Here is a 24,171-nt window from a genome sequence, read left to right as displayed (position 1 = left end):
ATGAAACATCTGAAAGAAAATGACCACACTCAGACTCCACAAAAAGGAGGACCTAAAATTCTAGCCTTGTTCCTTTGGAGTATTTCAGCCTTGTTCCTTTAGAGCAGTGTTTCCCAACCTTGCCAACTTGAAAATATCTGGATTTCAACTCCCAGAATTCCCCAGCCAGCATTCGCTGGCTGGGGAATTCTGGGAGTTGAAGTCCAAATATCTTCAGGTTGCCAAGGTTGGGAAACACTGCTTTAGAGTATATAACCCTCTTCCACTGCTCAGAGACAGACAAAAATAACTCTGGGTGAAATGAATGGCTGTTCTTAGGAGAAAAGAAAGGTGATTTAAATTTTGTGTCATTTTTCAAGCACTGCAAATTATGGCATAGTGGTAGATACTATTCATAAGTCAGCAGTTTCAGCAGGCGGTTTTGCATTAAAAAATGGCAGTAGAGTCATGAACAGCAATTGAGTTCCATCCTGTTAGACCAGTTTCAACTTTACACCCAAAAGCTGCTATCACACCCAAATCTGAAGATTAATGATTCCTATTGTTAGACTGTAAAAGGACACTAGTTGGATTGAATGAAAGAGAAAAACAGTGAGGAAGTGAGAACGGGCGGGTATTGAAATTATGTGGATGGGTGATGAGTTTAACTTTCTGTATATTTAAACACAGAATAGCAAACACAATATTTTTCAGGAGATTGTCGTAAGCCTGTTTTCAACTCTCACCACTTGAAACTATTAGGCAATAACAGCTAGCAGAGTGGCATTATTCCCATTCCAATATTTGGGTCACCCCAAAGAAGAGTTATTTCAAATCATGTTCTATCTGAGTCATGTTCTATCTGAGTATCCAAGTTCAAGGAGTTTTTTTGGGAAGGAAGTAGGATGATACAAAGGTAGGTAGGAGGCAGAGGTGGATTGGCCTTACCTGCTGCTACTGGTGCACTGCATCATGAAGAGTTGCACGTATGCTATGCATGCATAGCACATATGCAAGAAGCAAAAACACACTGAAATCTCAGGAGGAGACCCATGCGCAGAAGCAAAAAGTCACTGAAATCTCACAGGCATGTGTCCCCTCTTGAGATTTTGCTTCTGTGCATGTGCAGGAAGCAAAAATACCAAAAATTAAAGAAAAAATGATGGTGGTGCCTGAAGGACTGGCACTGGAGCGGTCGCGTGCAAATTGCACAATCTGGCAGCCACTACCGGTGCTCAGCTGCCTACCACACCGGTAGCAACCCAGCCTGGTAGGAGGTAAGAAGAAGTTGAAGGCAGGCAGGCAGGCCGTAAGTAAGTAAGTAAGTGAGGGAGGGAGGGAGGAAGGGAGGGAGGGAGGAAGGGGGAAAATGTGGCTGAGAAACAATATATGTCTTAGAAAAACCCATCTACCTTCTATACTGCAAACAATAAATAAGTCTGAAATACGTAGCACCATGCTGTAAATTTAGTGAACCTTAAAGCCATTTCATGAAATAACTTTTCTAAGAATGTTGGTGCCAGCAGCAATTTTGTTTTAAAAGAAGCAATCTCTTCCTCTCCAGTTTTAAAAGTAGAGAGTATTTAAAGCAGGAGTAGGCAAACTGTCATTTAAGCAAAGTGCGAATTATAATGCTCAATAACTGTAGCGTGGAGTCTCAAGATAAGGAATGGAGTAGCTGTGCCTTGTTATTTGTTCAAATTCTGTCAGATTTGTTCAAATTTGTTTAAACTTTAAGCAAGAATAAGATGTGATGCTGGCTATCAATTTGGCTGATTCAAAAAGAGATTGGATAAATTAATGAATGTCATGGAGATCAGTGGCTTTTTAGCATGGCAGTGGGGCTGCTTTGAAGATTATCTGTGGGAAATGACTCAGCCTCCTTGTGCAATTGCTACCATGAGAACAGACTGCTAGAGTGGGTGGACCAGGAATTCTATCCAGAAAAACACTGCTTCTGTTTTGATGTTCCAAGGCAGTGTTTTTCAACCTTGGCAGTTTGAATATGTGTGGATTTCAACTCTCAGAATTTCCCAACCAGCTATGAACAATTTTCCAATTGCTAACGTTGAGAATCATTGTTCTAAGGACTTCTTGCTTTCCCCTGTAATTAATACACACGGACACAGCTCCAAGAACATTTGGAATTCAGTGTTTTTTACTAGCACTTTTTAATGGAAACATCCTAAGGATTCTGGGAAGTGCAAAAATGAGGTAGGTGGACAAACATAATGAATGGCCATATATGGTATAAAATGTTGGAATAAAAATTTCCTGAGCGCATTTACATCAATCCTTTCACACATTAAATTCTACTTCTGTTTCAACATTCCTGATTCTAGCAACATAATTTAATGGGTTTTTTTTAAAAGAAAAACAACCAGTGTGCTACTAGTACTAATAGATGTTGATCAATCTTCTGCCTAATATGGTTTTAAATCACTAACAATTTTGGGAAATTTTTGAATGGAATTTTCTGTTGGATTTCTCCTATTCTTAAAGGTGCCTTGGAATGTATCCATTTTTCCCTCTGCATTGACTTTCTGATCTAAATTTCTTCCCCAAGATGCTGGGTGATTCTTACAGGAAAACAAAGGTACTGCATCATCTTTGGCAATAAGATACCTTATTTCAATGTCACAACTGCAAAGCAAAACCATCTGCACCACTTAGAGAAATGAAATATTTCCTGTTGAATGCTCTTTGGGGTAGAGTGCATTGCAGTAATCTAAACAAAAGGTTACAAGGACATGAATCACTGTGAGCAGGCCTCCAGGAAGTGTACAAGTGTAAGTGTGCAAAGGGTCTCCTCCTATCCAGTGCTCTCACCAGCACTGGTGATGTTACTTAATCTGAGTAATGAATCATCTGCAAAAAAGCAATCAAGCTCAGAGAGTATCAAGGACCCTTCATTTAAATCCTGATCTACAAACATTCTCCTTTATTACTTCCTGTTAGGTGTGCTGCTGCATAGGTAGTTGCTATGGTCCTCTCATAAGGAGGTCCATAAAAAGTGTGATGCTCATAGTTTGCCTGGCCATCTAGATTCTTGGAGAGTGACTAGGTAGAACTGTCACATGAGGAAAAAGGTGTGCAAAAGAGAACAGTGAAAGAAAAGTTAATTGCTTTTCTTGCTTCACTTATCAAATCCTCTTGAGTTGCACTTATATATGCATCTGTTTTCAAATGTCATATCCCACTGAATAGTCTGGGTAGTATTCCTTCCTTCCTTCCTTCCTTCCTTCCTTCCTTCCTCCCTCCCTCCCTCCCTCCCTCCATTCATTCATTCATTCATTCATTCATTCATTCATTCATTCAAATCACCCATCTCAGGCAATGGACTTTGTGTGGTTTACAATTAAAAATGCTACAATTAAAACAATTAAAACATTCTAAAACAATAACTATTAAAAAACACACCCAAAATAAATACTGTATGTGCAGCAGCTGAGATACTTGGTCAGTTAATAATTAAGGCAGGCAATAAGGACCTTAACACATTCAGTGCCTTAGGCTTGAGAATTCCATCAGATTTTAAAAGCCTAACAAGGTTGGGGGCATTCTAATTTCCAAGGGAAGACCCCTCTTACTGCAGAAAAGACACATCTTCTAATCCCTGCCAGCTGACATCTTCTAACTGATTGGGTATCTGCAGCATACCCAATCTACTAGATTGAATTGGATAGGTAGACACCCTTGGAAAAAGGTAGGCCCTCTGATAACGTGGGTCCCAAGCCATAAAGGGCTTTCAAGGTGCAGCTAGTGCCTTCAATGGCACCTAGAAAAATAGTGCTAACCAATGCAGTTCACACAGTAGTGATGTTATGTATGCTTTATACAGGGTACCATTTAGTAACTGCACAAACATATTCTGCATCAGTTGAACTTTCTGAGTCCTCTTTGGGAAAACCCATGTAGAGTGTATTGCAGCAGTGTAAACAAAAGATTACAAGGACTTGACTAATTGTGAGTATCTGATCTAGAAGTGGTTGCAACTGGTGCACAACCTGACAGTGTGCAAAGGCTATTCTAACCATGGCTATACCTGCTCTTTGAAAGTTTGACAACATGTTTAGGAGGAGCATCAGATTGCAAATCTGTCTGGACTACAGTGACCCCATCCAGAACTAAAGGTGGAAGAACTTTTTCTCCTGAGGTTTATACCAACAGCCCAATTGCTAAGGCTGATTCACAGTCTGTTTTACTTCATCCATTTCCAAAAACTTCTAGACACTAGAAAGGATGTCAATAATCACCCAAAGGGGTTGAGTTAGAGATATAAAGCTGGATGTCTTCTGCATAATGATGATATCTCAACCTCCCCAAACTGATGGACCACCACACCTAGTGACCTCATATAAATGTTAAACAGAAGGGGAGAGAGTAGGGGCCCTAGGCTGGATCTCATTCCCTGCAGCAATTACAGCATTTATGATAACAAAATCATTTATTAAGTTGACTAAATATGAAATGCAGTTCTTGGATGGATATATACCAAACAAGTGAGTCATAATATAACAAATGCCACACATGTTCCCATGTCTACCACTGAATCTGTTCTAGGAACTGGAAAGGTTGTGGGTTCCTCTGTTCCAATACAGCTCTACTTCAAGTACTATTTCTGGAGTGGAGAATTCAATCCATGAGAAATGGAGATGGTGAGAGCAAGGAGGGTAAGGAAATGCTCCTAAAGACCCATCAATTTCATGAGTATCATACCAAAAGTGGCATGCTGAAGTGAATTCTTTCTCACAGTAAGGAAAGAAAAAAATTGAAATCCTTTGTTTCCTCATTGACAATTCTGACAATTTCAGTTTTCTTCCAAAATGTAGGATTAAAAAAAAATCAACAGAAACAGCTTCCTAGGAGAAAGCCTTCTCTTCTTTAAAAAGTCTGCTGAGATAATAGCAGCAAAACAATAGTGGCAGCAAAGATGGAGATGAAATTGAAACTTCCAGTAGAGGCACCATCACTGGTACTGTTGTTGTTTACTCTGGACCAATGGGAGTTCCGAAGCTCTGGTATATGAGTTTGGATCCATTGTTGGTAGTATGGCACTCTTGCATAAACTCCAGGACGATTCTTCTGGGCACATCCATCTCCCCAGCTCACTACTCCGGCAATAAGCCAAAAGTCTTCTATCCGGCAGGCCAGTGGACCACCTGAATCACCCTGTGCAAAAAAAGCAGCATTTAAAGAAAAATATTGGCAATGATGGAAGCAAATATATATCTTTGTATACCACCAATGCGCATGTGACAAAACAAACAAATAAAAATAAATAAACAAATACTCTTCCATATGTATTGTATATTGGACAAAGAATAAAATAAAAATAAATAAATAAATAAATAAATGCTTATTATAAATGCTGCACGATGAAGAACACAGATGGGTATGTTACTGAAATACAGCAGAGATAAATGGTTTCTGCTACTTTGAGAGTTGCACTGAAATAGGGTTACCTGAAGTTGAAGAAGTCTATTAATCTACAGGAGTTCAAATTTGGCCCTATTTCTATTTTTCCAAAATGTAATAAATCAGAAATTTCATTTTAATAGTCTTAGTAGTTTCTGCAAAAGCATGATGCCCACTTCAAAAACATGCTACAGAAACATTGTAGCAAGGTCCAATGGAGATCCTCAGTCATGCTTTTTCAAAGGCAACTGGACTTTGTTGTTGTTTTTAAAGACATTTCACTTCTTATCTAAGAAGCTTCTTTGGTTCTGACTGAATTGTAGAGCATGGAAAGATGTGTATTTCTTACAGTCATCTGCCATTAGCAGTCTTTATGAGAGTCTTGGAAATTTATCTGTGTCCTCAGGCTAACCTGAATTATGCAACCACACAATCCTTTCAGCAGGTTCAAGAATGTTCCACACCCAATTGCATTATTCAGATGATCCTGAGGGCAAAGATAAATCTCCAAGTTTGTGAACAACTCCCAGAAAGAGTGCTAATGACCAGATAAGGGCAAGGCATATAAACCATTCCATCCTCCACCATTCATTCAGAATTGAGGAAGCTTCTTTGATGAGAAGTGATAGGTCTTCAAGGAAAACCTAAGTCCAGTTGCCTTTTGAAAAAGTACCTTTACTACATTGTAACCCAGGTTGACCCAACCATTACTGGCCTACATCTTATCATTAGCATGGAACATGGACCATTAGCATGGAATATGAAATATGGACCAAAATGTAATCCAGCTTTCATCTTTACTACCCTGTTAAAAATACATATAAAAGTGAGATGAAAATGTTCTTTTTATATTTGCATACGTGTGTGTGTGCCTTTCAGATTACAAGGAGTAAAGATTCCATATTTAGACTTCAAAAATCCAGATAATTACCTGAAGATAGCAAAGATAATCTTGGCTATTGGTGATTATACAAAGTTTTGCAGCCCAACTATCCTTACTAGAATTATTCTGGAATGAAACATTGATAGCAAATGAAGAAGCTGCCCAAATCTTTGTACATGTATATTCTAATTAATTTTATAATATACATGTAATTAATTTGAATCCAGCAAAATCTTAACCTGGCAAGCATCCTGTTCTCCAGCAGCATAGCCAGCACATATCATATCTTCTTTAATTTGTCTTGAGGCCCTGGGCTGTCTAGAATCCTGGCGGTAGAGATAGTTGCATTTTTTTGTGCTGATTATGGGAATTTCTAGCTTTTGTAGTATGTCAGAGTTCTGCCGTCCTTCTGCAAAGGGAGTAAATGAAGAGATTTCATTTAAAGGAACCACTAGAACATTTTTACATTCTTTCTAAGGATTAAGGTTTGCACATGGAATTTTACATCTGATTCTTATATACTTAAGCTGTTTTTAATTCTTGATTAAAAAAACTTTCTTCACTTTACTATCCTCTGTATACAGTAACTCTGGATGGATAAAAAAGATTTTTGCAACAAAATTTTGTATATGCAGCCTTTGGGCTCTTATCAGATAGTAGGTGAAGAAAACAAATTGTCAGGGCAAACGTTTTAAAATGTTAAATAATGGCTACTCAATAACCTTGTGATGTACTACATACACAATGCACATCCACATCCACATCCACACACATATATAAAATTATTGTATAACATAAAGTTAAATTAATTTCATATGTGTAAAAATGCACACATATAAAATATAATCACCTTTAAAACAAAACTTATGCTCTTGTTTTCTCTTTTGCACTAATGTTGCTGCTAAAATAACAGACTACTAAAAATGCTTTATATAAAAGGAATTGAATGATGAAGCAGTGGAATCTAGAGTCTAAAAAATGTGTTAGACTTAACTACCTCTGAATCATGGACATTGGGTAGACTACAGGTGATGAAATCATATCACATGTCAGAAAGTTGCCCAATCAGATCAAGTTTATATATAATCTTTAATACTCAAATCAAACTGTCCGCTTAGGAAGTAACACTGATTGACAATCAATTTCATTTTGTTGTTGGCACATTCAACTTTGTACAGAACAAACTATTCAATGAGAATATTTCATTCATTCAGATCTAGGATGTGTTATTTGAGTGTTCCCTTTATTTTTTTAAGCAGTATACATACATACATACATACATACATACATACATACATACATACATACATACACACACACACATATATATATGTTTGTATTGGGTTGTGTATGTATTTGTTTGATTGGGTTGTGTGATTATTTTATTAATAAGGGTTTTTAAATTGTGTTTTTAAATATTGGATTTGTACATTGTTATTATTGTTGTGAGCCGCCCTGATTTCTTGGAGAGGGGCATGTGTGTGTGTATGTTTTTGTAGAATATATATATATATGTATATGTATATGTATATGTATATATGTATGTATATACAGTGATCCCCCGTTTATTGCGTCCCCAACCATTGCGAACAGGGTACTTCGCTATTTTTCAACCCGGAAGTCAAAAATACCATCTACGCATGCGTGCCCTGCACGCATGCGTAGATGGCAGCGGCTTTCCTGGGTCTTCCCCCTCTTGCTGGCGTCAGCGAGGAGTTTCCCCACCGCCCACGCAAACTCCTCGCTGCCGCTCGCCCGCCCTTCGCCTGCCCACGCCGTTCGCTCCCCCCTCTTGCTGTCGGGAGGGCGAGAAGCCCTCCCCAGCACCCGCTCGCCCGCCCTTCGCCCTGGCGGAGAAATTCCAGCCCCCACCTGGTCCCGCCCGATCCTCCTCCCTGAGGCAGCTCGCCCTCCCATGGCCGCTTCCTCCACCCTCCATTGCAAGCCCTCGCCACCGCAGCCAACGCGCGCTGCGATCTTCAAGCCCGGCTCCTTTCGGCCCAGCATCCCGGGCCAAGCAGCTGCCTTCCGTGACTGAGCCTGGCTGGCCCGGAAGATCGTAGCGCGCGTTGGCTGCAGCGGCGAGCGAAGCCAAGCCGGCAGCAATGTCGCCGCCGGTGCAGCCAACGCGCGCTACGATCTTCCGGGCGAGCCAGGCTCAGTGACGGAAGGCAGCCGCTTGGGCCGAGAGGAGCCGGCCTTGATCCGCCAATGCGCGCTACGATCTTCCGGGCCAGCCAGGCTCAGCGGATCAAGGCCGGCTCCTCTCGGCCCAAGCCGCTGCCTTCCGTCACTGAGCCTGGCTCGCCCGGAAGATCGTAGCGCGCGTTGGCTGCAGCTGCCCGGTTTAGCCAGGACACGAGCGGCGAAATGACTTGGAGGAATGTGAAGCTGAAACCGGCCGGTTTCAGCTTCACATTTCTCCAAGTCATTTCGCCCGAGCTCCTTTCGCCTGCGGCTCCCAGCAGCACTTTGAATCCAGCAGCTTCTGCTGGATACGGGCGATGGGGGGGCGAGCTGCCACACCCCTGGCTTCCGCACCGCTCGTCCCACCCACCGCCCGTATCCAGCAGAAGCTGCTGGATTCAAAGTGCTGGGGTGGGGGGCTGTCGGGACACCCCCCCCCACCCCAGCACTTTGAATCCCGCCGCTTCTGTTGGATACAGGCGATGGGGGGGCGAGCTGCCACAGCCCCTGGCTTCCTCACCGCTCGTCCCACCCACCGCCCGTATCCAGCAGAAGCTGCTGGATTCAAAGTGATTCAGGGAACAGAATGGAGCCTTCCGCGGCGGGGCTGGTAGGAGGGGAGCCGAGGGGATAACCGAGCCCAGCCCCGTGACATTTGTTTTCCTGCCGCCTGCAGCCGAGTGATCGTGGGCTCCTTCGCAACCTCAGAGAGCTTCCTGGTTTTCGTGAGCTTTCATGCCCAGGAAGCTCTCCGAGGTTGCTTAGGAGCCCAGGATCACTCGGCTGCCGGCGGCAGGAAAACGAATGTCACGGGGCTGGGCTCGTCTCCCCCCCCCTTAGCAGCCCCGCCGCGGAACGCTCCATTCTGTTCCCTGCCGGCCCGATTGAGCGGCCAGCGGTCTCCATTCAGGGAACAGAATGGAGCCTTCCGCGGCGGGGCTGGTAGGAGGGGAGCCGAGGGGATAACCGAGCCCAGCCCCGTGACATTTGTTTTCCTGCCGCCTGCAGCCGAGTGATCGTGGGCTCCTTCGCAACCTCAGAGAGCTTCCTGGTTTTCGTGAGCTTTCATGCCCAGGAAGCTCTCCGAGGTTGCTTAGGAGCCCAGGATCACTCGGCTGCCGGCGGCAGGAAAACGAATGTCACGGGGCTGGGCTCGTCTCCCCCCCCTTAGCAGCCCCGCCGCGGAACGCTCCATTCTGTTCCCTGCCGGCCCGATTGAGCGGCCAGCGGTCTCCATTCAGGGAACAGAATGGAGCCTTCCGCGGCGGGGCTGGTAGGAGGGGAGCCGAGGGGATAACCGAGCCCAGCCCCGTGACATTTGTTTTCCTGCCGCCTGCAGCCGAGTGATCGTGGGCTCCTTCGCAACCTCAGAGAGCTTCCTGGTTTTCGTGAGCTTTCATGCCCAGGAAGCTCTCCGAGGTTGCGAAGGAGCCCAGGATCACTCGGCTGCCGGCGGCAGGAAAACAAATGTCACGGGGCTGGGCTCGTCTCCCCCCCCCTTAGCAGCCCCGCCGCGGAACGCTCCATTCTGTTCCCTGAATGGAGACCGCCGGCCGCTCAATCGGGCCGGCAGGGAACAGAATTGGCTTGAGGACTCAGCTCGGAAGCTGCACGGGTGTTTTAAAAGGTCTCCGCCGGCATGGGGGGCTTCCTACCACCTCCCGAACCCCCAACTCGGGTTTGGGGGGGTGCTAAGAAGCCCCCCATGCCGGCGGAGACCTTTTAAAACACCCGTGCAGCTTCCGAGCTGAGTCCTCAATCTTCGGCTCCTCGCTAGCGCTGTGGGAGTAAAAACACCGTCTGCACATGCGCAGACGGTGTTTTTACTTCCGCATCGCTACTTCGCGAAAACCCGCTCGTTGCGGGGGCTCCTGGAACCGAACCCTCGCAACGAGCGGGGGATCACTGTATATATATATATATATATATATATATATATATATATATATATATATATATGTCACATGTTTAAGCTGAATTTGAAAATTAAGGGAGACTAGGATAGATCTAATTCGGCCTTATTTTGGCCTCATCAGCTAGCCATACCCACTGGGACTTGAACCTGCAACCTTTGCCTTGTAAGGCAGAGAATTATCCTCTAGGCTACAGTATCCAATCCCTTCAGCTCTGTACCAGGGAAGGGTTACATTTTGTGTCGAATCACCCTGGTATATTGAAGGAACATCACAGCTCCTTTTTTGCCTCTCGGCCCAACCCAGGGCCATTTCCAAGGCAGTTAATTTTATTGATAGCCGACAATTCTATCTGTATGTGTCACATGTTTAAGCTGAATTTGAAAATTAAGGGAGACTATATATATATATATAGATATAGATATAGATATATATATATAATATATATATATATATATAATGGTGTGGTATATTCGGGTTTCTCCCCGTGTAGGATTTTGAAATTTCTGGCGATGTTTCGACGAGGTCTCACTCGTCATCTTCAGGCTGGTGTTTCTGTCCTTGTTCTAAGGCGAACACTGCGAGACCTGAGCTGCCTTCCTTCTATAAATACTGGTGGCTGGGTGTGGTCTGATGGCTCAGCAATTGCCTGTTGTGTAGAAACACGTGTTGCAGAAGATAAGAATGCATTAAAGAAAAAAGAAAAAACCTCCTCCCTTTTCCAACACTTCAAAACTACAGGACATGAAATTGATTTTGACAGTACCAAATTAATTTCCAAAACAGAACACTACAGCAAAAGAATAATCATGGAAGCCATCGAGATAGAAAAACATCCCCAAAATATGAACAAGCGGGATGATACCTCCCACTTGCCAGACATCTGGAAACCAGCCCTCAAACGTATCCCAGCCATAGAAACCAGACTCAGAACACACATTGCAAAACAATCAAGTAGCCTGCAAGTTCCAACTACTCAGGATATCACATCTAATCTACAACCATTAACTAATCAGCATACCTCAGCTACATCAATGACCCCAGATGTTACCCCACTGACTCACCAGGAAGTTTCTACACAGCAGGCAATTGCTGAGCCATCAAACCACACCCAGCCACCAGTATTTATAGAAGGAAGGCAGCTCAGGTCTTGCAGTGTTCGCCTTAGAACAAGGACAGAAACACCAGCCTGAAGATGACGAGTGGGACCTTGTCGAAACGTCGCCAGAAATTTCCAAATCCTACACGGGAAGAAACCCGAATATACCAAGACCATCATACCTGTACCCGTGAAAATCTACGAAAACATATATATATATGTTGCTGATTTTAAGGTGAAGAGAGAGTAGACTTTTGTTGATTTCATCAAGTATGAATCTTTTTTTGTGGAGTTCATTTCTAATTAGGGCTAATTCAGTTCTTTTTAGGATCCTCTCAATGGCTGGGGTTTTTGGGTGGAATTTTAGTTGGAAGTATTTGGGAATTATTCTTTTGTCTCTGCAGTTGCGTAGGAATGTGAGATCACATAAGATGGAGGCTTTTCTGACTTCAAGTTTTTCATAGGTCCTAGTCAGTAGGAAAGTGTCCTCCCCGTAGAGGTAAGATATTTGTTTTCGTAGAAACGTCGTATAGACACTCAAAATATTACACGGGGCAAAACCCGAACTCAGAACAATCTACATACATATACCCGTGAAAATCTACGAAAACACACACACACACACACACACACACACACACACACACACACACATATATATATACATACTATGCCACCCAACACCATAGGGACTCTGGGAATTACCCTAGTAGTAGTTAAAATTCTGTAGTTTCATTTGTCTTTCCTTACCTACTCCTAAGTATGCGTCGAATGAAGGGGCAGGGCTCTCAGCTGAATAACAGCTCTTTTATTTGGCATACTGGCACAATATGAGAGAAGGTGAATGCAGAGCTGTCCGGCAGTTCCCTCTTTTAAAGGGAGCAGCAGTCTGACAGCTCAGCCACTCAGAGCCCTTGAATTTCCCACCTGTATTGAGCACCGATCAATTTAAACTTACCAGTTATTTCCCACTTAAAAGATGGACCAGACGGAAAACTTTGTCTCAGGTTTCCCCTCCCCATTATCATATTCAACACCTACCTTTGCTTCGGATGTTCCCCCAGCCAGTGACCCAACACTTCTGTCCTGGTTGGAAGTTGATGCTGGCGCCAGGGACACAGATTGGGCTGATCTGTTGGCTAAGAGGCAGCCGCTGCTCCAGTTGGATGAGGGCAATGTCTCCAATTCTTGAATTCCCTTCATAAGTGGGATTGAGAATAATGCGCTTCACAGAGGCTACCATTGAATGAGGCCCTGGGTCGGAAAGCTTCAGTGCTCCAACTAGCACAGTAAAATTAGAAGGATTGTTGATCCTGAGAGGCACAAAGTGAGAAAAAAGAAGACTATATATGACAAATGGAATTATTTTTGGTGCAAAATAAGATGAGCACTGAACCAAAGTACAAAAGAGACCCTTCATTGTTTTTTAATCTCTCTCTCTCCCCTCTTTCTCTCCCTTCCTCTCTCTTTCTCTCTCCTTTTCTCCCCTCCCTCCCTCCCACTCTAGCACGCATGGCTGACACTTTCTGACTCAATTGGTTGATTCTTGCTTGGAATATGCCAATTTTGTAGCTTTAACTGGGATGAATGGAAAAATAGCTAGAACATGACCCCCCCCCCCCAAACTGAACATCCCATTGGGAAAATAGGTTATGTGTTGGGAAACACAACATACACTCTACTGACTGGACCAAGTATAAAGTATAGGTATCTCTTGCACAACTCTAGGGGGCAGTGCTCATCTTCGTTTCAAAGCTGAAGAGCCAGCGCTGTCTGAAGACGCCTCCGCGGTAATGTGGCCGGCATGACTAAACACCAAAGGTGCACAGAATGCTGTTATCTTCTCATCAAAGGTGGTCCCTATTTTTATGCTTGCATTTTTACATGCTGTCAAACTAGGTTGACAGAAGCTGGGACAAGTAATGGGAGCTCACTCTGTTACGCAGTGCTAGGGATTCAAACCACCAAACTACTGACCTTTCTGATTGACAAGCCCACTGAGCCACTGTGCCACTGCTGAACCAGGGGGACATATCAAATGAGGAATTAATCTATTTTGGAACAAGAGGACAATCTCTCTTCTCCATAATCCAAATATCCTGAAGGAAGTTTCTATTATTAATCAACAGGGTTTATGCTTTTATAATTAATATTTTTCTTATTTTTTTAAACAAATTCCTAGTTGTATAGAAATAAAGAACTACAAAATCAATGGGGAAAATGAAAATATTCTTTAAAACATAATCAAAAGACTGCAAAAAATAAGTAGTGAAAGTATTGAGTTGTATCTTCAACTGTGAAGTTAAATTAGTCATGATCAAATTTTCAGTTTCACCTCAAACTGATTCAAATGCAGGCTGATATCAAGTCATTTAATTTTTCAAGTTCACCATGTAACTGATTTTTTCTGGGCTTAGAAGCTAGGCAGGACGAGGCTTGCTTGATGGTTCTTGGGAAAAAGATCACCTGAAACCTCAGATTTTTCTGAGACGCTAAAAAAATATCAGAACAGTGGCTAATTGCTTATTTAGTGTTTCCTATACCTGCAGTTTGAGGGCACTTTTATCTTTATAGTTAATATTATTGCTGTAATAATATTATGAAAAATGCAAGAACTTGTCCAGGCAGTCAATAAGTGTGAAGACTGACTGGAAGCACCTACCCTACAAAATATAGGAAGAAATGCAGTCTTTGTTTTCCTTAATGTGAATATAAAGATGGTCTTGAAGAACAGAAAAAAGTTCCATTACCAATGCAGTGATCAGATAAACAAGCTTGAGCCTAGGCCAAAAAGGGGATGTATGAAAATAGCTCATATTAGCTCCCATCATTGACCTGAAGGTAAAAGAGTAAGGAAGGGGAGCACATCCAGAACTGATAACATTCTATTAGTATAGTTGTTCTAATAAAAAATAGTTTTAGATCTACACAGTGTTTGTTTCTTAGTTTAGACTACCATACCTGGCTTATAACCATTATTAAATAATGAGTCTGATTTAGAAGACTGCCTGTAAATTCCCAGGCAGGCTGGGAAGGCACTGGGATACTTTTGAAAGCTGCATTTGAAACTCTGCCAAGAATTTTGTTTCCCCAAGAAACATGATTGAAGGATAGCCAGCAGATTGTAGAGTGCATACTTACTGACTAAAACAATGTGAGGCTGTGAGGATCCACTGATCTGTGATAAGAGAACCACCACAGTGATGTTCCCCATTCAACTTGATGCTCACTTGCCAAGGCCATTCTCCGTCCCGGGAATCTGTACCCCCTACAATCCGGTTCAAATAGCCTTGTTTTCCACAAACTGAAAAAAAGAGAGAAAGCTTTACTGTTCCTGTAGAATTACATGGTATTTCATGGTTATCTGGATTTTAGATTTTTACTCTTCTATCATCTTGGAATTGTGAAAAATCTGAAATTTAAAAGGTATGAATCTATAAATTCTTTCCCCCCCCCCAATATATTTTATTAATTTTCTTAAAATAGACAAAACTGACAAACATACATTTAACATAAAAATGGGGTTGTATCTTCCCCGCTTATTCTAGAAATAAAATTTTAATACAGAAAAAAGAATACATTGAAAAAATACTTAAAATCAACTTATTACTTTAAATGAAAAGAAAAAAATTGTTTTGCCTTATGTAATAAATCTTCATACATAAACTAATTCTAACATAACTCTTAAGTCATATCCCTGCTAATTCTAACATAACTCTTAAATCATATCTCTGCTAATACAATTCTATTATTTATTTATTTATTTTTTTACTTTTAATATTTCTTCTTGTTTATCCATATATACACTTTGTTCCATATCTCATAAAATTCTGTTTCTTCTTGATCTTTTAACCGTCTTGTCATCATATCCATTTCAGCGCAATCTAATATTTTCTTAATAACTTCCTCTTCTTTGGGGATATTTTCCCCTTTCCAATTTTGCGCGTATATTGTCCTGGCCGCGGTCAAAATATGAATAACTAGGTGTAAAATTTCTTTCTTATATTTCTGATTGGTTATACCCAGTAAATAAAATTCTGGGGTTATTTCTATCTCCTGTTTTACTATTTCTTTTATTATTCTTTCTATCGTTTTCCAATAAAGCTTAACTTTACTACACATCCACCATTGATGATAATAGGACCCTATTTCCTTCTTACATTTCCAGCATAATGGGGAAGTCTTAGGGAACATTTTTGTTATCCTATTTGGTGGGAGGTGCCACCTATGAATCTATGAATTCTTAAGTGTTTTGCTGCCCGATGGCCAACCTCTTCTTTGCTATGAGGAGAAAGTCCCCAAAGGGGAAACTAGAAATAAACACCAGTTTATTTCTGTTTACTCCACATTTCCATTTCCCCCTGCTTTTCTTTTTACTTCCCCTTTGGGCCCTCTCCTCTAACCACATTTAGTCAAATACTTTTATCCTTAGTCTATTTTTTATTTGTCCACTCATCTATTTTTCCTTAATATTCTACATTGCCAATCCAAGAACCATTTTTCCTCTTCCAATCTTGTTCCTTAGTCAACCTCCTTCACATTTCTTAAAGAATCCTTTAGGTTCCTCCAACTTTTAATTCATTTTTGTAATTTTGAGCCTGGTGATGATGGACTGGAGTGCATGTGGAACACGTGACTAACAACATTCCATAAATGACTTTGATGTTAGTAAAGGCAATATTCGATATTTTTTCAGCTTCAACTGAAGTAAGATACAGTACTGTCATTATTTCTATTATATAGTTTCTAAGATGGCTATTCTTTACAGAATATTATATTAGAATTTAGTAGGATAATCTTTCTAATCAATAACACACTAACAAGTCAATATGTAAGCAGATATAATTGATGCTCACCTCTGGGAGTATAGCTTGGTTCAACATCTAAAAAAAAGAGAGATATAAAAACATGAGAGTTGCAGTTTAGATTGCTATTTTAATTCAATGGAAGTAATTTGGAAATTGCTAAGTATTTCTTTTTTTAAAAAGGATATATTTATATAGGTTAAAAATGAAACAGAGATAAATATAAATATGACATATCAATCATATATGTTGTATTATGACAGAAATAGAAGAAAAGAGAGAAGGAAGAAAACTAAAAGATAGAAAAGGTATAGTAGAAAGGGGAAGTTTGGGGAAAGAAAAATGAAAAGGGGGATTGAGAAAGAAATGAGAAAAGGAGAAGACATGCTGGCTATTTAGCTGGCACTTCCATAATATACGACCTCTGATTTAAATGTGTAGTTAGCGTAAAGTTCCCTTGATTTTTATTAGTTCATTGTATGATGTTAGTTAAATTTTTGTAGATATTGTTGGTGTTTATCTAACAAGAAAGTTCTTGTCCGTGCACTCAATATTTTAGAGTTTTGTTCATAATGTTCCTTCCTTGTCTAAAGGTTGTGTCGATCAATGTCTTTTGTAAATTATGTGAAAAGTTTGTGTTTTTTTCATGGTGTGCTGCCAGTACATGAAATTGTTGTTGAACAATTTTCTTTTAAAATAATATTTAGGGTTTTTTTTGTCTTAGCCACTGGTACCATTTCTCCCAGGCCTTGTAGAATTCGGTTTCATCCCTATTTTGCATCTCCATAGTCAATTTTGATAATTCTATGCATAGCCCAACCATCTTAAACCTCTCAATTAAAATCAAGTATTTCTTATATTTGACCTACTTATATTATTTAACTTATTTATCTATCAGATTTATCTAGCTGGCCATTTCACTGATGTAATTTTCAGTGAGGTACAATTAAAACAAAAAAACAGAGTTTTAAAAACCATTTAAGTTAACCATTTAAAAAGTTATTAAAAAATAAACATTAACAACACCAGGCAAGGTCTTCAACATTTCACCAAGTCCCTATTTCTATGGGTCACCAAACCCTACTGACAAAATCAGGTTTTAAGGGGTTTCCAGAAAGGCAATGGGTCAGGACCAATTTTACCAGGGGTTGGGGCAGTGAATGCAATGACAAAAAAGGCTTGTCTTCTGGGTCCCATCAAATGAAACTTCATAACATAAAGGACCCATAATATTCCCATTGAGCTAGAATTGATGCAATGGGTATGTAACTGCAGAGAAGTAATCCCTCAAATAACCATACCACACAAGCATTTAAAGGTCAAAATCAGTACCTTGAATTGAATCCAGAACCAAACTACCAACTTATAAAGCCCTACATGGCATCAGACCAGAATACCTCCGGGACCGCCTTCTGCCGCACGAATCCCAGTGGCCGATTAAGTCCAACAGAGTTGGCTGGCGGGGCCCAGGGGAAGAGCCTTCTCTTTGGCAGCCCCAGCCCTCTGGAATCAACTACCTCCAGAGATTCGAACAGCCCCCACCCTCCTCACCTTCCGTAAAATGCTGAAGACTCACCTTTGTCGCCAGGAGTGGAGATAACTACCTCCCCCCCTTTGTTGTGTTTTCCGACCTCTGTTGTATGATGGATTGGGTTGAATGTGTACGATTGTGTAGTTGGGGATTTTATAATACTAGTTATGTTTATTAATGTTTTTAATGGATTTTTACATTTTATTATTAGATTTGTAATGTATTGTGTTATTGTTGTGTTGTGAGCCACCCCGAGTCTTTGGAGAGGGGCGGCATACAAGTCTAATAAATACTACTACTACTACTACTACTACTACTACTACTACTACTACTACTAATAATAATAATAATAATAATAATAATAATAACTGATGCAGGCCAGGGAGCAAAAATGTAATGTAATTTAATGCATATAACTGGTTACACTGTGACCAGGGTAGGAATAACTGAGAGTAAAGATAGTCTTTGACATGACCCTAGAATTATTATTGTAAGTCTTGCTGGTCATCAATGGGATACCACATACCCATGCCTGATTTTACAACCTTTTTTGCTTGTTAAGCGAAAGCCATGATTGTTAAATGGATCCATTGTTCATAAACAGGCTGTTTGTTTGTTTGTTTATTGATTTGAGATTTGATTTGATCTAATTTGAATGCTGCCCTACTCGGAAGACTTGGGGCGGCTCACAGCATATAATATAACAATACAACACAAAGGCAAATCTAATAAAATTTAAAATTACAGTTTAAAAGTCCAATATTTTTAAACAATCATACCAGTTCAGTCATACAACATATATCTCATTTCATTGGCCAGGGGTCTGAGACATAATTGCCCCAAGCCTGGCAACATATGTGAGTCTTAAGACTCTTACAGAAGGCAAGAAGGGTGGGGGCAGTGCGAATCTCTGGGGGGAGCTGATTCCAGAGGGCTGGGCCCCCCACAGAGAAGACTCTTCCCCTAGGCCCTGCCAAGCAACATTGTCGGGTTGACAGGACCTGGAGAAGGCCAACTCTGTGGGACCTAATCGGTTGCTGGGACTCATACGATGGAAACTAGAAATAAACACCAGTTTCCAGCAAAAAATGTAAATCACAAATGGTCATTACAGTAATGTGGTTTGATTATTAAATGCTCCAAATGCAATCATGTGATCACAGGAGAGTTCCAGCCATTGGAACTTTGAATCTGGATCACAAGCAGCCCTGGAGAAGTCCATCATAACTTTGAATAGTTGCTAAGTGATCAGTTATAAGTGGAGGATTACTTCTAGGGTCTACAGGAACAGGCACAATTGAGTATGAACACGAAGTTGTGCAAAAGCCCTCCAAGCCACTCCTGACACATGCTCTTTAAACAAGAATTGTGAGTCCAGAAATTGCTCATACAGTCCATGGAATTATAAATCTATCCATTAAAATATGGTAAAGCTCTGCAAGGCTCCTAAACCCAAATTACTCAGTTTTGCCAGGATTGGGCTGAAAATTGCTCTTCTCCATCGATACTCCCAGAGTTTTTAGGCATTAAAAGAGGGTATCAAGAGCACTGTAGTTTTCCAGGGGCAGAGATGTATAATTGGATATCATTAGCATACAAATCATATTTCACCCATCAGTGACAAATGCTTTCAAATAGAAGTTTAAATCAGAGCTACCAAGAAGTTTGGATTTTAGATAGTTCAAACATGGTTTTGTCAATGGCAATGAAGATAAACTAGTTCAGAACAATAAGAAGATCCACAAATGTTGAATACTGTCACAAATTCATTAACTAAGAGCCAGGCTGACTCACTGGGTGAAACACCTTCTTTTTGTACAGCAGACAGTAGAACATTGACAAACTTGGCAAACCTAACCCAACAGACAACATAACCCAGTAATTCCTCATTTGTGCCCTAGGCCTGTCCTTGCTTGACCCAAATTCTTCTCCTCCCAAAGTTTCTTTTAAGGAATTGTTGAGTTTCCTCTTATAATGGGGGTGCCGTTTGATGGCTATCTCCTAAATTAGGCTCACTCATTATTTAGTCTTGATGGTGACAGTACGAAGCTTTGAGTTGCCCTAATTGCCCTTAAAAGTTTGCCACGGAGCTCCTGAAATCAATTATAATTAAAGTGTTGACTATGACAATTAAAATAATTATTAAAACATGCGCATAGAGTAATCATATATCACTCATGACTGTTTCATCAAGTGCAAATGTAACTGTAAGGAAATCAAATTTAGCTGTTGTGCTGCTCATCTCAATTACTGACGTCTGCCAGCCAAATTTCCCTTTCGTTTTCCCCAAAACAGAGAAAAGAAATTGTACACCTTGTTTTTAAATATGTTTCATATAAGTGCCATTGAAAAGTTAGTAAATCCTTTCAGAAGCTTAGTATTGCATTTTACCAGGGAGAAGAGAGGATAGGAAAAGAAAAACCAGCAAGTCCAATTGCCTTTTGAAAAAAGCACCTCTGGGACAAAAGGAAAGGAGAGGAAAAAAGAGAATTGAGCCCTGGTGGAATTTTGGCATTTAATCTATGATATTACATATTGCTGGGTCTGTCCCATCTCTCATTACTGAGAAACATTTGTTTGTATAGGAAGTCCATCAATACTTACTTGTCATCATGTGCAGGAGCATCAGTAGCAAAAATCTTCTCCCTAGCCCTTGCTGGTGATGGGCCATAACACCACTGGTGATTTCTTTGTTTCCTTCCTTTGTTTTCCTCATGCACAAAAAGATAAGATGCAGTACTCTTACAAAATAAGAAGATTAATTTAGGCTTCTCAGATTTTGGATGCTTATATACACACACGCACACACATACACACACCCCTAAGGGCGTATTCATCCTAGGAATCCTGCCAATTCTTAGCATTTGCCTGCTGAGATAGTTATGAAACCTGCTGAGTAAATGTACCTTGCTACTGCTTCCTTCCTTTCAAGCTAGCCATTTCCCTATTTCTAGGTCTATCCCATCACATCAGTGCAACTAGTGGGGTTTTTCTGTGCCATTAATCTTCAATATGACCCATAATATGACCCTTCTACCACCCAAATCTGATTAAATTACAATAAATCTATATATGTATATTTCACCCTTACCTGCAGCTAGGAGTTCTATTTTTTTCTGGCTTCTACAGGATAATTAAGAGTCAGTCGGCATCCCTTCAGCTTGTCCAACTTTCCTTTTCTTCCGAAGCTTTTTAGTATTATCTTTAGGGTGGAATTCAAGTTATTTGAAAAGTAGCTGAGATGGGTTCTCCATGATCTTTTTTTTGGTTCAGAGATTGATAAACATGATACAGAAAAATATATATCTATTTTTAACTATTTTGTGGCCTTAGTAATGATTTTACTGATAATTGTAATCTTATATCAAGGTGTCCTGGAGAAGGTCCCATTGAATTCTAGTAGACTTCACTTCAAACAAAATCTGGGAGCATATATAGGAATGTTCTGTTAACCAAATCTTTAAAAGCTGCTTTCAATATATAGAATAAATGATGAGATAAGTGGTTTAAAAACAAAATATTGATCACTTGTCTGCAATTTCCAGCTTTACTAATTAATACAATATCATCTATGGCTATTTACATCTCTTGAGCTTTAGTGAATAAGGGACCCTTTCAATCTCAGCTCTTGAAGATGGAATGGTTGCTTACCCAATTTAAAGTCTTTTAGCAAATTAATTCGACGGCTTGATCTGAATATCAGAATTAGGATGATTCTCTAAACCAAATAAATGTTTTGAATAGGATTTTTCCTTGTTTACATACCTCTAATATTATCTAAATGGTTGACTCAGCCTTCCTTCTGGGGTTGGTAAAATGAGGATCCAAATTGTTGGGGGCAATATTCTGACTCTATAAACTGTTTCGAGAGGGCTGTAAAGCACTGTAAAGAAGTACAGTGGTACCTCTACTTAAGAACTTAATTCGTTCCATGACTAGGTACCAAGTTCTTAAGTAGAAGCAATTTTTCCCATAGGAATCAATGTAAAAGCAAATGATGCATGCAAACCCATTAGGAAAGAAATAAAAGCTTGGAATTTGGGTGGGAGGAGGAGGAAGAGGAGGAGGACAGTCACTGCTGAGGGAAGAAGGTGAGGTGAGGTGAATTTAAAAAATCCAAAACTTTAAGGCTTAAAAAAAGAAGAGGGACTCTGAGCCAAGTTGATCTGGCTGGGGCAAAGTGCCCCATTTTGCCTTTCCACGCCCAGATGCTCTGGGAGGCAACCTTGCACTAGGTGTATGGGAGGCAGTGAGAGGGAGTCACTACAGCGAAATAGTTTATTCCCTCTCCAAGTGCCCAAGAAAAGGAAAACACTCCGTTCACTCTGGACTGCCAAAGCCTCCTTAAGCACCAATGAAAGGCTCCTCTTGCAACCCAGAAAAGCCCGAGATGGCCGGGATTAAAGGGGAAATGGCAGGAAACTGGCTGGGCCTTTGTGCCACTCTCAAATTTCCTGGGAAATTTTTCCGGGCTCAGGTTCTTAAGTAGAAAATGGTTCTTAAGAAGAGGCAAAAAAATCTTGAACACCCAGTTCTTATCTAGAAAAGTTCTTAAGTAGAAGCGTTCTTAAGTAGAGGTACTACTGTACGTAAGTCTAAGTTCTATTACGATATATATTTAACATCTTTTTCATTCCTATGGTGTCAAAAATGAAACAACAATCATCTTTATATTACATTAAGTACTCCAGTAAACGTTTAGTGGCTTGATTTTCCTAATGCAGAGACTGAGTGCTACAATTCAGGCAGATAATTTTAACTGGGGTAGAATTCTTAAGGAGGAAGAAAAATGGGTTAGTCCTACCTAGCTACTATTTTAAAAATAATGACCCCCAAATTGGTTCTTCCCAGGAGTGTTGCAGCTAAAACTCACATGGACATGGCTAATGTGTTGGTTAGGGATTCAGAGAAAATTTGTTGCAACATTTCTGGGGAAAACATATTTTATTTCACAAGGTTTCTATATGGGTTGCAAAAAATCCTAATAGCTACTGGAAAACAGTTATTTACTTGGTCATCTGATGTTTTGAAACCCAAGTGAAATACAAATGTATCTACTACTCAATTCTACACAGTCATACTAAGGAATATTCTTAGATGCATATGTAATAATTATTGAATTATATCATTATTGGGAAGCATCTAGAGAGACTGTTGAGTTGATGCATGATAAGATAATGAAAATATTAAAGATGAATATTGATCATACAGGGTATCTGTATGAATGTTTTGTCTCTTTTTTTCACATGGAAAAGAAGTCTGAACTTTTATTTTATTTTATTTTATTTCATCTCATCTCATCTCATCTCATCTTATTATTTTATTTATTTCATTTCATTTCATTTCATTTCATTATTTTAGTTGAAAGGGACCTTGCAGGTCATCAAATCCAACCCCCTACACCTCCCCAGCCAGATGGCAGTCCAATCTCCTCTTGCATATGTCGAGAGTTGGGGTGTTCACAACCTCCACTGGCAGGCCCTTCCACTGGTTGATCTCTCTGACCATCAGGAAATTCTTCCTTATTTCCAGGTAGAATCTCTCCTTGGTCAGCTTCCAACCATTGTTCCTCGCCTGGGTCTCTGGTGCCCTGGAGAATAGAGTGACCCCCTCCTCTCTGCGGCAACCCCTCAAGTACCTGTATACTGCTATGATGTCCCCACGGCCACTGGACCTTCTTTTCACTAGGCTATCCATGCCCAGTTCCAGCAATCTCTCTTCGTATGACTTGGTTTCTAGTCCACTTATCATTTTGGTTGCTCTTTTTTGGACCCTTTTCAGAGTTTCTATGTCTGTTTTAAAGTGTGGTGAACAGAACTGGATGCAATACTCCAGGTGTGGTCTGACCTTGATATTATAGAGTGGTATTAATACCTCTCTAGTTTTGGAGTGCATCCCCCTATTGATGCAGCTTAAGATTGTGTTGGCTTTTTTAGCTGCTGCTGCACATTGCTGGGTCATATTTAGTTGGTTATCCACCAAGACTCTGATATCCCTTTCACAGTCACTTGTGGTAAGTGTGGTTTCAACCAGTTTGTATGTATGTTTTGGGTTGTTGTTTTTTAACTAGGTGCAGGATTTTACTTTTCTCTACATTGAACTTCATTTTGTTTGTTTGGTCCCACTGTCTAGATCTTTCTGTATTCTGAGTCTATCCTCTGGGGTATTGGCCACTTCTGTCAGCTTGGTGTCATTTGCAAATTTAATTAATTCCCTCTCTATTCCCTCATCTAGGTCGTTGATAAATATGTTAAAGAGTACTGGACCTAGGACTTATCCCTGTGGTACCCTGCTGCCTACCTCTCTCCATGTAGTTGGTCAGCCAGTTTTCAATCCATCGTGTTATGTTACTGTCA

At 40.6% G+C, this 24,171-nt stretch overlaps 1 protein-coding gene across 1 annotated transcript in view; it reads right to left on the bottom strand.

Moving 5' to 3' along the window:
* Positions 1–4,863: 4,863 nt before the first annotated feature.
* The window catches only part of LOC139154118 (serine protease 27-like), a 46,311-nt gene continuing 27,003 nt past the window's right edge, over positions 4,864–24,171 (bottom strand). The window contains exons 3-8 of the mRNA XM_070728548.1: positions 20,420–20,556; positions 16,336–16,362; positions 14,621–14,783; positions 12,521–12,792; positions 6,520–6,689; positions 4,864–5,151 (exon numbers count right to left, since the gene is read on the bottom strand). Coding sequence (XP_070584649.1) covers positions 4,864–5,151; positions 6,520–6,689; positions 12,521–12,792; positions 14,621–14,783; positions 16,336–16,362; positions 20,420–20,556 — 1,057 coding nt within the window. The remainder of the gene's footprint in view (positions 5,152–6,519; positions 6,690–12,520; positions 12,793–14,620; positions 14,784–16,335; positions 16,363–20,419; positions 20,557–24,171) is intronic.

This window comes from Erythrolamprus reginae, chromosome Z, assembly GCF_031021105.1.
Source record: "Erythrolamprus reginae isolate rEryReg1 chromosome Z, rEryReg1.hap1, whole genome shotgun sequence".
NCBI classification, from domain to species: Eukaryota; Metazoa; Chordata; class Lepidosauria; order Squamata; family Dipsadidae; genus Erythrolamprus; species Erythrolamprus reginae.
This window is presented reverse-complemented; position numbering and strand designations above follow the sequence as displayed.